The sequence below is a fragment of the Neolamprologus brichardi genome, chromosome 18 (assembly GCF_056152115.1).
Source record: "Neolamprologus brichardi isolate AB-2024 chromosome 18, ASM5615211v1, whole genome shotgun sequence".
Taxonomy (NCBI): domain Eukaryota; kingdom Metazoa; phylum Chordata; class Actinopteri; order Cichliformes; family Cichlidae; genus Neolamprologus; species Neolamprologus brichardi.
Genome location: NC_142121.1, coordinates 18604272 through 18617868, shown reverse-complemented (window position 1 = coordinate 18617868; position 13597 = coordinate 18604272). Strand labels below are relative to the sequence as shown.

The following is a 13597-nucleotide window of genomic DNA, read 5'->3' as shown; positions in this document are numbered from 1 at the left end:
TAACTGTTGCACAACCTAAGGCAAACAGAAAAAAAGTTGGTTGCTTTCTGCTTTTTTTTGTAGTCTGTTGCTTTTGCCAATGAAAATACACTCTGAGTTTCAGTCTGTCGTCACTGTCTGCATTTGAGTCCATGCTCTCTCCACTCCACGGGTCTGCCAGCGAAGGCGTGACAAGTCCTTCAATCTGGTTTATTTTTACCAGAATTGGAGATCAACATCACATGTTGTTCTAGTAAATTATAACTAAGAAGTAAACAGGTTTCAACACTGTTTACTTGAGGACATAGTTTTTTTCTGGACTATTTAGTGAACAATTCCCAGAAACCCATCCTGCGTGCTGGGGGAGGAGCAAAGGTCTGTTCATTAAAGCAGGCCTGAAACTTTCCTTCACATGAATCTGTGCTGGTTAACTGAATCAGTCATGGAGCTGCTGCTGCCGATACTTCTTGGCTTTCTTGCTTGTCTGGTCGGAGGGCTGTACCTGCTCGGAGTGTTCAGACAGCGGCGACCAGGAGAACCCCCCCTCGATAAAGGGCTCATTCCTTGGTTGGGTCATGCCTTAGAGTTTCGCAGGAACACCTTGAAGTTCCTAGAGAGAATGGAGAAGAAGCACGGTGAAATATTTACAGTACAGCTGGGAGGGTTTTATATTACATTTGTCCAGGACTCTTTTTCATTTGGGGGGTTCATTAAGGAGAGTCGGGACAAACTGGACTTTCAAAAATTTGCAGTGCATCTGGTGTACAGAGTGTTTGGATACAAAGGTGTTGAAGGGGGGCACAGTGTTCTCCACAATTCCAGCAACAAGCATCTGAAGGGGGAAGGTCTGCAAGAACTGACCCAATCTTTTATGAGTAATTTGCAGAACATGATGTTGCACAACATTGGATCAGCTGCAGAGGACAGGACCTGGAAAGAAGATGGACTGTTCAGGTACAGCTACAATGTTGTTTTCAGAGCTGGATATTTGGCCTTGTTTGGCAATGTGCCACCCAAGTCAGAACAAAGTGAGGAGAAAGCCAAAGAGAAAGACAGAGCTGAATCAGAAGCTTTGTTTCAGGAGTTTCGTAAATATGACCAGCTCTTCCCCAGACTAGCGTATGGGGTCCTCCCACCGATGGAAAAGTTGTCTGCAGAGAGGTTGAAGGCATACTTCTGGGATGTTCTGTCAATACTGAAAATGAAAACCAAGGACAATATCAGTGGCTGGGTGTGGGACATACAGCAAGGTAAAGAGGAGATAGGCATGGATATGTCAATGATAAACAGATACATGCTTGTGCTTCTTTGGGTCTCTCAGAGCAACACAGGGCCTTCTTCATTCTGGCTGCTCCTCTTCCTCATGAAACACCCAGAAGCCATGAAAGCAGTGAAGGATGAAGTGGATAAAGTTCTGAAAGAATCTGGACAGGAGGTCTGGCATGGTGGTCCTATGGTCAACCTGACCCGTGAAATGCTGTTGAAAACACCGATCCTGGACAGTGCTGTTGAAGAGACCCTCCGACTCACTGCTGCACCCCTCCTCACCAGGGCAGTGATAAAGGACATGACCTTCAAGATGGCTGATGGGCGAGAATATTTACTTCGCAAGGGTGACAGAATTGCAATCTTTCCTTTCAATTCTGTCCAACATGATCCAGAGATCCATCCCGAGCCACACTCATTCAAATATGACCGCTTCCTGAATCCAGACGGGACCAAGAAAACTGATTTTTACAAAGCAGGAAAGAAGGTAAAATATTACACCATGCCCTGGGGATCTGGGGTCTCCATGTGCCCTGGCCGTTTCTTTGCCACCAATGAGCTGAAACAGTTTGTTTTCCTCATGTTGGTCTATTTTGAACTTGAGCTGATGAATCCTGATGAGAAGATTCCTGAAATTGACCTCAGTCGATACGGCTTTGGAACGATGCAACCTGTCAGAGATATCCAGTTCAGATTCAGACTCAGATATTAAGCCAATCAGATAAAAACAAAACTGTGATTTTCTTTTTCTTTGGATCAAGATGGTTTGATGAGCACATTATAGAAACTATGGAAGCAGATTTAAATCTAAAGTTTTTGACGTGTTGGTCAACTGTAACAATTCAATATGCAAATGCACTGATATTCTAGACATGTATATGTATATTGAACACATTCTGATCATAACTCTTCTTCTTTAAGTAATTTGCAGATCAGCAATCAGATTAAACACATTAGAAATGATATTGATGGGCATTTTTTAAGATAACAACAATTATGATTATTGGTTATTTAGCCAATCAGATAAAAACAAAAGTCTTATCTTTAAACACCTTTTTTTCATACAATTCTTTTGATGATACATGGAGACTTATAAAATGAAGCATGGGAACACATGTATTGCAGATTTTCTGTTACATTTTCCATATGCAAATTAAGTAGAATTTTTCTGAAAATCAGTGTCAGCCGGCCATCTCCTTCTATTTATCCAGATTTTTGAATTTTCTGTGATTCTGCTTCTGCACACTTTGTTACTCTGTGAATAAACAAGTCTTTAATTGGAATAAGTCTACATGTGTATTATATTTGTACTGGTCTCATTACATATGTATATCTGTTCATCTAGTCTGGTTTGTTGAGATTAGCAAAGAGTTTCATATGGAGTTCTCTGGTGGGAAGCCTCCGGAACTGACCTCAGCACAGTTGTTATTCATAGTATATGCATGGTTTTTTGGTTTTCTTTGATTTGATTTGTTATATTTGTTATTTCTAGGGCTTTGTATCTTCTTCAGTTTTACCCATTGCCATGCAGAACTGCACACATCTGCAAGCCACATGGTCTGTTTTGTCATTTGCATTATCTATAACTGAACTGACTCCTCCCAGGTGCCAGCTTCTTTATTTTGATAGTGCAGCAGTCAAGAGGGGAGTGAGAACAGGGAAAGACACATAGCAAAGGGCCAACATTGAGCTGTATAGAATATGGTCACCTGCTCAGCCAGTGGGGTTTAATCTCAGAATTCAAAACCATAAAGTCATGACCAAACCTTTTTTATCTCTTGTGCAGAAAATGACCCGAGTCGAAACTTGTTTTCTTAATAGAATGAACTAGAACAACAGCTGATGTCAATGTCCAACTCATTTGTCCTCATTTTCCTGATACCTGCCGTCTGAGTTGTATGTTTTGAGAGAGGCGAGACAACCCCCCCAAATTGCATACATATGCAATTACAAGGAGAGCATCCGAAAACAAGTTAAAAAGGGTCACATATAACCAGGCTGAACAACAACAACCCAAATTCATCAAGAATCTAATATGGAATCGCGTCATACTATATCACTGTCATCAGGTGGGGTCAATGCAAAGCAAACGTAGCCTATGTTTCACCTGATGGGGTAAAATGTTGCTGTCGATCTGTGACTGTAGACATTAAAAAGTCCATAGGAAAGATGGTAGTTGATTAAACAAGTGCACACACGCATGCACATACAGTGACATTTTATACCTTCTCCAGAAAACTGTATATACTATGGCCAAAAGTTTGGATCATGATGCTGATCCAGAATTCTTCCCTTATTATTTATTCCTAGTGCTATACAGATAAAGTAATAAGAATAAAAAAAATTAAGTAATAAATATAAAATAATGTATTTATGATGATTCAATTTGTACAATATTTAAACCGTAGAGATACAATAATTTTACAGCTGAAAAATCATCATTTTGTTATATTTGAAATATAAATCTAATATAATCTGTATTTTCTTTCTAATACAGTGTGTGTGTGTGTGTGTGTGTGTGTGTGTGTATGTGTGTGTGTGTGTGTGTGTGTGTGTGTGTGTGTGTGTGTGTGTGTGTGTGTGTGTGTGTGTGTGTGTGTGTTTGAATATCGTAATTATAGTAAGAGCTACAAACCTCTGACACCCTTACCCAGTTAGCTAGCGGCTAATGACTACCACTACTTCTGTAGTTAATAAAAGGACAGGTAATGTTTTGTTGCCCTGTCGCTCAGTGCACATACAACAATGCTCATTTGTTTCAATTCATCAGTTGCCACAAGAGAAATTAACCATGTGTACATAACAAACAAATACTCCTGTGGGCTATAGACTATAGTGTACTCTGTACACTCTACTTCCTGGATTTTGTTGCATCAGCCATCTCCCATTCATTTTTTGTGTTTCTTCGACAGCTCCGCACTGCCCAGGTGGCAAAAAAGGCACCAAGCCTGTTCCTGGCTCGTAACCACTTACGCAAGCCAGATCCTTTCATTTAGCAAAGTTGTGATTAATAGTTTAATGTTATTGTTGAGGCAGGACTCTACACACACATTTAAAAAAAGGCTCAAGAAAAGGGCACCCATCAGGAAAGTGGCAGATGCTCAAGCCCCTGCCGGCCCCCCTGCATGTGTCTGGTAGATAGTCGAGACTGCTGTCTGTAGTCTGCTGAAGTTCAAAAATGATTGACTGGCTTTGCATGTTTTTACATATTTGATAAAGATTTCATTTCATTTTCTTTTGCCCTGATGAATCTGTGTTATTAAAAATGTCTTAACTGTTTTCATTAGTGGTGAGATTGAACTTTCCTGATGAGAGCACCAAAGGGATCGAGAAAACACGTGAAAGATAAAAATCAAAGTGGTGCAACATCGGGTCAAGGTCACGGAGTTCAGGGGGAATTGCACTCTCAGAGTGTTTATGTTGGTTTTGCTAAATGAACCTTACAAAAGATGGTTCACAGCATCGGTCATAGACCAAAGAACACTAAAAGCAAAGGCAAACTAAAACATGTCTGGCTTACTCCAATTAGACTCAGAAACTGTCATGTTTTGGCCTAAAAGAGCATCACTGAGCTGAACCACAGAAGACAAACTCCTTGTTTTTTTTCTCCCCAGGCTGTCCTAGAGATTATCCATGTGTGCGTGTTTTATGGTTGTAAAAAAAATCTGACCCTGATTTGCATTTGAAATCAGACTTGCCTTGTGTGAATGACCTTGAAATCATTTCTGTTCATGATTAATTTGTGTTTGAATGTCAAAATCCTTCTTATTATAACCTTCTAAGTTATTAATCAGGCAAATGCATTTATTCTTACTGTTTATCTGCAACTTCAGCAAAATTCACAAAAGCATTTTTGTAACTGAGGTTTCATCACTAAAGTGGTGAGCCAGCCATTCTGTGAATGGAAGTTTTAAACCTGTCAAGCATGAACAATAAAATAACAGCCAAAAGTTTCTAATTTTATTTTTCTTTTTAAACTGGAGTATGTATTTAAACTCCTGACATTGATTTTAAAATAAATTAAATATAAAATTGCATATATTAGTTTTCATTTGTATCATTCTTCTAAGATTCTGTGTTTTTGTACAATTTATTGTTTATTTTAAAAACATCGGGAATGTGGGAATCTGCTGCCATCTATTGGATTTTGTTGTAGGGAACAAGTAAAAGAATCCATGTCACTGAGTTGACTGAAGTCAGCCTATAACTTTGTTTTTGTTTGTTTTGGTTTTTTGAGTTTTAAAATAGGCTCACATAAAACTCCAAAATCTGACATTTACAAAAAAAACATTTATTTTGGAAAAAACAAAAAGGAAAACCTTGTAATGTACATAGAAAATTGAACTAAAAATTGAAACTGACTACGATATACATGAATCGGCTCAATTTCTAAGTGTACATGTCACATCAATTACGGAAAAATAATTATACAAAAAAGAACATTCACAATAATAATTAATAACCAATAATCATAATTGTTGTTATCTTAAACAATGCCCATCAATATCATTTCTAATGTGTTTAATCTGATTGCTGATCTGCAAATTACTTAAAGAAGAAGAGTTATGATCAGAATGTGTTCAATATACATATACATGTCTAGAATATCAGTGCATTTGCATATTGAATTGTTACAGTTGACCAACGCGTCAAAAACTTTAGATTTAAATCTGCTTCCATAATTTCCATAATGTACTCATCAAACCATCTTGATCCAAAGAAAACGAAAATCACAGTTTTCTTTTCATCTGATTGGCTTAATATCTGAGTCTGAATCTGAACAGGACATCTCTGACAGGTTGCATCGTTCCAAATCCGTATCGACTGAGGTCAATTTCAGGAATCTTCTCATCAGGATTCATCAGCTCAAACTCAAAATAGACCAACATGAGGAAAACAAACTGTTTCAGCTCATTGGTGGCAAAGAAACGGCCAGGGCACATGGAGACCCCAGATCCCCAGGGCATGGTGTAATATTTTACCTTCTTTCCTGCTTTGTAAAAATCAGTTTTCTTGGTCCCGTCTTGATTCAGGAAGCGGTCATATTTGAATGAGTGCGGCTCAGGATGGATCTCTGGATCATGGTGGACAGAACTGAAAGGAAAGATTGCAATTCTGTCACCCTTGCGAAGTAAATATTCTCGCCCACCAGCCATCTTGAAGGTCATGTCCTTTATCACTGCCCTGGTGAGGAGGGGTGCAGCAGTGAGTCGGAGGGTCTCTTCAACAGCACTGTCCAAGATCGGTGTTTTCAATAGCATTTCACGGGTCAGGTTGACCATAGGACCACCAAGCCGGACCTCCTGTCCAGATTCTTTCAGAACTTTATCCACCTCTTCCTTCACTGCTTTCATGGCTTCTGGGTGTTTCATGAGGAAGAGGAGCAGCCAGAATGAAGAAGGCCCTGTGTTGCCCTGAGAGGCCCAAAGAAGCACAAGCATGTATCTGTTTATCATTGACATATCCATGCCCATCTCCTCTTTACCCTGCTGTATGTCCCACACCCAGCCACTGATATTGTCCCTGGTTTTCATTTTCAGTATTGACAGAACATCCCAGAAGTATGCCTTCAACCTCTCTGCAGACAACTTTTCCATCGGTGGGAGGACCCCATACGCCAGTCTGGGGAAGAGCTGGTCATATTTACGAAACTCCTGAAACAAAGCTTCTGATTCAGCTCTGTCTTTTTCTTTGGCTTTCTCCTCACTTTGTTCTGACTTGGGTGGCATATTGCCAAACAAGGCCAAATATCCAGCTCTGAAAACAACATTGTAGCTGTACCTGAACAGTCCATCTTCTTTCCAGGTCCTGTCCTCTGCAGCTGATCCAATGTTGTGCAACATCATGTTCTGCAAATTACTCATAAAAGATTGGGTCAGTTCTTGCAGACCTTCCCCCTTCAGATGCTTGTTGCTGGAATTGTGGAGAACACTGTGCCCCCCTTCAACACCTTTGTATCCAAACACTCTGTACACCAGATGCACTGCAAATTTTCGAAAGTCCAGTTTGTCCCGACTCTCCTTAATGAACCCCCCAAATGAAAAAGGGTCCTGGACAAATGTAATATAAAACCCTCCCAGGTGTACTGTAAATATTTCACCGTGCTTCTTCTCCATTCTCTCTAGGAACTTCAAGGTGTTCCTGCGAAACTCTAAGACATGACCCAACCAAGGAAGGAGCCCTTTATCGAGGGGGGGTTCTCCTGGTCGCCGCTGTCTGAACACTCCGAGAAGGTATAGCCCTCCGACCAGACAAGCAAGAAAGCCAAGAAGTATCGGCAGCAGCAGCTCCATGACTGATTCAGTTAACCAGCACAGATTCATGTGAAGGAAAGTTTCAGGTCTGCTTTAATGAGCAGACCTTTGCTCCTCCCCTCTGACAAGCCCAATGGGTTTCAGCTTTCCTGGAACTGATTACTATAAATAGTCCTGGAAAAAAGCAAAGGTCTCCTGAATACAAGCAACAATTCACATTGTGTTCAATCAACAATGTACTTTTGCGGAAGAATAATTTTCATCTTAATTGCTTATAATTACCGTTATGCAATCCGATAATATTCAAACATCCTTAAAATCAAGATAAACAACCCGTAAATGGTCTTTGAAGTGTCAAATTTCTCTGGAACTGAGTTGTTCAAACTGTTAACATCTGGCATGCAGCATTCCATTCTCATCCGTTTATTCCCCGACGAAAGATCGGACGTATCGAGGCCAGCTTCATTACAGACTCAATGTTTCATAGCACCAAACAAAGAAAGAAAAGAAAAACTGCAGATTTCTCAAGGCAAGCAAAACATGCCAATACTCAGAAACTGTTTTGTCCAAAAGGGAAACTATTGAGCTGAAACATGTAGTTTTACAGACTTTCCTGGAGATTATACATGTTCTAGTTTTATGGTCGTGATAACTAGAAAGAAAAAAGAAAAAAAGCGGATTTCGGCCTGCATTTGAAAGCTCGCATGCATTGTGTGACTGACCCTGAAACCCATTACCGATCATAAATGATTAGAGATTTGTCTTTGAACGTTAAACTCTATTAATTTAATTGCACGCTGATCTACTGAACTCAGTGGGAAGGTGGCGCCATCTACTGGACTTTTGTTTTAATGGCGAACAATAAAAAGAATCAGCATCATTGAGTACTTGACTGTTTTTCAGCTTGCCATTTATTTTATTTTTATTTTATTTTTTAAAAGAAAACAGCACAGGTGTTAAACTAAACATCAACACAAGTGACAATGTGGCTTAGAAGCAGGGTATGCAGTATCAACTGTTTAAAGTAGCATATATGAACTGTATGTGAACTACATTAATTGTCTGCCATTAAACACAACTGTGCACATTTCTGTGTTACACTCTTCAACCGAAATTAATTTTATTAAAATAATCAAAAAAAAAATTAATTATTTGCTTGCTTCCTACTTCCCTGCTGGTCTTATGTTGTGGACTGTCTCATCTTTGCAGTGCCTGAAGATTGGTTTTTTTTTCTGCTCTATAGATCAGTGTGAGTTGCTCTCTGAGTATTCTGGCTAAACTCACCTCTGGGTAATCTGGTGATCTGTCCACTGTCTGAGTTTGCTCATGCTCCTCAGTACTGTCATGTGCTGTAACTTTTTATAGCTACATATTACACCCTACGACTGGGTATGAAAAAGCTTCTTTTTCCTATTATTGCCAAATAACTGTTAGAACAGCTTTCCAGTCTGAGTGTACTCTGTAGTTTCTTTAAACTGATATAGTTGTTATTGATTTGCAGCCGACCACTTCCTTCCTTACCATATTTTTTTCCTATTGACTTATTGTTTTGGTTTAAACTGTAACATACTTACCCTGTATTTCAGTGTACTTAGCATTGCGCAAAAAGAAACTTTATGTACGAAGGTGTGCAAGTGTATGAGATTGTTCAAATAAGTTCTTGAAATTCTTTAACACTTCTTTTGGCTTATAATAAAATATCTCCAGGATTAAATGGTCTGGCCCACTTATGTCCCACACCATGTAAAATGAGTTAGACATCCCTGACCTACAGCAATGACAATATACTAAAATGAAACAAAACCAGAGCACATTAACACATACAGAGAGTGCTCCAGCATATCCTTTGTAGACACACATTACTCTAGGTCACACTGGGTCGTGTTCCACATGTTGTGAAAATGCTAACAGGACCTCATCCGCCTTCTTGAGCTTGTAGGTCCAAGGCTTTCGAAGATGTTGCCTGTATTTACTACATTCTCTTGAAACGTGAACACAGTACAGCGGTTGCTGACGTTAGCCATGCGTACGAGGGAACTGTTATGTAGCACGCAAAACTGTATCACGTAGATGCCGGTTTATTACTTCCTCCATAACTACAGGCTGCTGCTCGGAGGAGACGTAGATCTCCGCGGATAATTCTTTCACTGGTGCTTCCAGCTAACGACACCTTAAAGCAGGTAAGAGGGAGCCCTCTTCAGTTCGGTGGAAGTGTCTTTATGTGCTTTTTAAAGTGTAGCTCATCTTAACTCTCGAGTTGTTGCTTTTCCACATTTTTCTCCCGCACCACACGGAAAGGCCTCGCAGCTGAATAAAAATTCTTCCCTTTCAAAATATATAATATTTAAATATAATACTACTTAAAAGTGTCGCGTCATATCAGGCACAGTTGTTTAATGTTAGGTCTGTGAAAGATAGGTGTAGTCCGTGCCTGATACTTCCTGACATGTTTCTCTGTGCGTTTTATTGGTTTTTATCAGCACTGAATTAGCTTGCATGCTGTACTGCTACACGGCCAACAAACGGTTGAACTCAGTCGACCTCGTTCTTGTTTCAGGCGAGATGTCTTCTTATGAGGAGAGTGAGTCCAAATTCTGGCGAAAGGCAAAGGAGAATCCATTTGTCCCAGTCGGTGAGTACATATTATGACAAGGACAAATAAAATATGTGCTCACAAACACAAAAGTTTAAGTTTTGGGGTTTATTGAGTGAGTTTTTTAGAGGATTTGGGGGATATGTTGCTGTCTTATTTTTGTTTTAATGACTTTTGCTTTTTGCAAGGATGGCTGGATTTGTTGCTATTGTTGGCTACAGGCTGATGAAAATGAAAGAGGCGTGGAGATACAAAAATGTCGGTGTAGCTGCCCAAGGCTTTGTGGTGGGAGCAATGACTGTTGGTGAGTCATCTTTCAGTTCTTACTGCCAAACTGCAACCACTTCTTTATTTTTGATTTGTGGTTTGAACCTGAAATCATAATACTATAAACACGGGTCATTTCCCATGCTTCTTTTGTTTTGTTGTTGTTTTCAGGTGTCCTGTTCTCCATGTACAGAGAGTACTTTGCAAAGCCTATTGAACAAGAACAGAAAGCAACCCAACCCAAGTGAACATGGCCTCTTGGACTCATATTTTATGTCCCTTAGTATTGCCTCATATTAAGGTGTGCACAAGATTTGTTTCACAGATGTCCTGATGAGAAAACAATCTATATAGCCATTATTTTGAAACTGTGTGGCGACAAAGGCTTTAATTCTATAGCTTTTATGCAGTTTCATTGTAATGGTGAAGTTCTTTTATTTATTTTTTCACTTCAATTTAGCACTGGCTTCCGTGGAACATCTATACACTGTGTAGCAGCCTTCTGTTTAAATAGTTGCCTTGTGAAGTTATTCTCTAAGCTAAGTTGTGCACAAGTACAGGATGTCATTTGAGAGTTGTTGTTTTTTTTTTTTTAAGTGTTAAAGAAAAAAGGTTTTTGTGTTTGGATTTTGGTACCTTGATGTGTTTTGACTGTTAAATGTTGTCTTTGTGCCATTATACTGTTGTTGATCACCCATCTTCTGGGTTGTGTAGTACACCTACAGCAGCTAAAACATTTACAGTTAACAGGAAAGGCTCAAAACACTGTAAACTAATGAAGTCAGCAGCATGAAAGGACAGACTCTACAGTGATCACAAAGTTCTCCCCAAGTTTGAACCACAATATAACATTGCAACTTTTTGTTGTTGGGGTCTTTTTTTAAGCTTCTCGCTGATGACACACATTCTAACAGGTAATCTTCTAACTCTTTCCAATTCTACCAAATAAAGCTTCTTTTCTTTGCTCAGTCATATGCTGTTTCTATTCACGTTCTTATCAGGGAATGGCTGCCAACATTTTAAGCTGGAAAAATGCTTTGTCGTTGTGAATTTGGAACCAGTGTGTAAACAGGCATTTCAATAATAATTAATAACCAATAATCATAATTGTTGTTATCTTAAAAAATGTCCATCAATATCATTTCTAATGTGTTTAATCTGATTGCTGATTTGCAAATTACATATGAAGAGTTATGATCAGAATGTGTTCAATATACATATACATGTCTAGAATATCAGTGCATTTGCATATTGAATGGTTACAGTTGACCAACACGTCAAAAACTTTAGATTTAAATCTGCTTCCATAGTTTCTATAATGTGCTCATCAAACCATCTTGATCGAAAGAAAACGAAAATCAGTTTTCTTTTCATCTGATTGGCTTAATATCTGAGTCTGAATCTGAACTGGATATCTCTGACAGGTTGCATCGTTCCAAATCCGTATCGACTGAGGTCAATTTCAGGTATCTTCGCATCCGGATTCTTCAGCTCAAACTCAAAATAAACCAACATGAGGAAAACAAACTGTTTCAGCTCATTGGTGGCAAAGAAACGGCCAGGGCACATGGAGACCCCAGATCCCCAGGGCATGGTGTAATATTTTACCTTCTTTCCTGCTTTGTAAAAATCAGTTTTCCTGGTCCCGTCTGGATTCAGGAAGCGGTCATATTTGAATGAGTGCGGCTCGGGATGGATCTCTGGATCATGTTGGACAGAACTGAAAGGAAAGATTGCAATTCTGTCACCCTTGCGAAGTAAATATTCTCGCCCACCAGCCATCTTGAAGGTCATGTCCCTTATCACTGCCCTGGTGAGGAGGGGTGCAGCAGTGAGTCGGAGGGTCTCTTCAACAGCACTGTCCAAGATCGGTGTTTTCAACAGCATTTCACGGGTCAGGTTGACCATAGGACCACCAGGCCGGACCTCCTGTCCAGATTCTTTCAGAACTTTATCCACTTCTTCCTTCACTGCTTTCATGGCTTCTGGGTGTTTCATGAGGAAGAGGAGCAGCCAGAATGAAGAAGGCCCTGTGTTGCCCTGAGAGGCCCAAAGAAGCACAAGCATGTATCTGTTTATCATTGACATATCCATGCCCATCTCCTCTTTACCCTGCTGTATGTCCCACACCCAGCCACTGATATTGTCCTTGGTTTTCATTTTCAGTATTGAGAGAACATCCCAGAAGTATGCCTTCAACCTCTCTGCAGCCAACTTTTCCATCGGTGGGAGGACCCCATACACTAGTCTGGGGAAGAGCTGGTCATATTTACAAAACTCATGAAACAAAGCTTCTGATTCAGCTCTGTCTTTCTCTTTGGCTTTCTCCTCACTTTGTTCTGACTTGGGTGGCACATTGCCAAACAAGGCCAAATATCCAGCTCTGAAAACAACATTGTAGCTGTACCTGAACAGTCCATCTTCTTTCCAGGTCCTGTCCTCTGCAGCTGATCCAATGTTGTGCAACATCATGTTCTGCAAATTACTCATAAAAGATTGGGTCAGTTCTTGCAGACCTTCCCCCTTCAGATGCTTGTTGCTGGAATTGTGGAGAACAATGTGCTCCCCTTCAACAGCTTTGTATCCAAACACTCTGTGCACCAGATGCACTGCAAACTTTCGAAAGTCCAGTTTGTCCCGACTCTCCTTAATGAACCCCCCAAATGAAAAAGGGTCCTGGACAAATGTAATATAAAACCCTCCCAGCTGTACTGTAAATATTTCACCGTGCTTCTTCTCCATTCTCTCTAGGAACTTCAAGGTGTTCCTGCGAAACTCTAAGACATGACCCAACCAAGGAATGAGCCCTTTATCGAGGGGGGGTTCTCCTGGTCGCCGCTGTCTGAACACTCCGAGAAACAGCCCTCCGACCAGACAAGCAAGAAAGCCAAGAAGTATCGGCAGCAGCAGCTCCATGACTGATTCAGTTAACCAGCACAGATTCATGTGAAGGAAAGTTTCAGGTCTGCTTTAATGAGCAGACCTTTGCTCCTCCCCTCTGACAAGCCCAATGGGTTTCAGCTTTCCTGGAACTGATTACTATAAATAGTCCTGGAAAAAAGCAAAGGTCTCCTGAATACAAGCAACAATTCACATTGTGTTCAATCAACAATGTACTTTCGCGAAAGAATAATTTTCATCTTAATTGCTTATAATTACCGTTATGCAATCCGATAATATTCAAACATCCTTAAAATCAAGATCAACAACCCGTAAATGGTCTTTGAAGTGTCAAATT

The 13597-nt window shown here is 40.0% G+C and overlaps 3 protein-coding genes and 1 long non-coding RNA gene across 5 annotated transcripts; 2 read left to right on the top strand and 2 right to left on the bottom strand.

Annotated features, from left to right (window-relative positions):
• The first annotated feature begins 387 nt into the window (after positions 1-387).
• On the top strand, positions 388-2500 carry LOC148097727 (5-beta-cholestane-3-alpha,7-alpha-diol 12-alpha-hydroxylase-like). The gene has a single exon (XM_087832212.1). The coding sequence runs from the start codon at positions 392-394 to the stop codon at positions 1955-1957; it is 1566 nt and encodes a 521-aa protein (XP_087688338.1). The 5' UTR covers positions 388-391; the 3' UTR covers positions 1958-2500.
• A 3071-nt stretch (positions 2501-5571) lies between these two features.
• LOC148097726 (5-beta-cholestane-3-alpha,7-alpha-diol 12-alpha-hydroxylase-like) lies at positions 5572-7568 on the bottom strand. Its single transcript, XM_087832211.1, has one exon. The coding sequence runs from the start codon at positions 7566-7568 to the stop codon at positions 6003-6005; it is 1566 nt and encodes a 521-aa protein (XP_087688337.1). The 3' UTR covers positions 5572-6002.
• Positions 7569-9543: 1975 nt separating this feature from the next.
• On the top strand, positions 9544-11348 carry LOC148097725 (uncharacterized). 2 transcript variants are annotated; one of them, XR_015716814.1, is made up of 4 exons: positions 9544-9679; positions 10057-10131; positions 10314-10396; positions 10531-11348. It is a non-coding gene; the product is annotated as an uncharacterized LOC148097725 (long non-coding RNA). The 2 variants fall into 2 exon arrangements; XR_015716813.1 differs by having other exon boundaries at positions 10281-10396; positions 10531-11347.
• A 379-nt stretch (positions 11349-11727) lies between these two features.
• On the bottom strand, positions 11728-13305 carry LOC148097724 (5-beta-cholestane-3-alpha,7-alpha-diol 12-alpha-hydroxylase-like). Its single transcript, XM_087832210.1, has one exon. The coding sequence runs from the start codon at positions 13303-13305 to the stop codon at positions 11743-11745; it is 1563 nt and encodes a 520-aa protein (XP_087688336.1). The 3' UTR covers positions 11728-11742.
• Between the last annotated feature and the right edge of the window lie 292 nt (positions 13306-13597).

Coding starts and splice junctions, on each gene's coding strand:
- LOC148097726 (XM_087832211.1), bottom strand. CDS start 7,568: ATGAATCTGTGCTGGTTAACTGAATCAGTCATGGAGCTGCTGCTGCCG.
- LOC148097724 (XM_087832210.1), bottom strand. CDS start 13,305: ATGAATCTGTGCTGGTTAACTGAATCAGTCATGGAGCTGCTGCTGCCG.
- LOC148097727 (XM_087832212.1), top strand. CDS start 392: ATGAATCTGTGCTGGTTAACTGAATCAGTCATGGAGCTGCTGCTGCCG.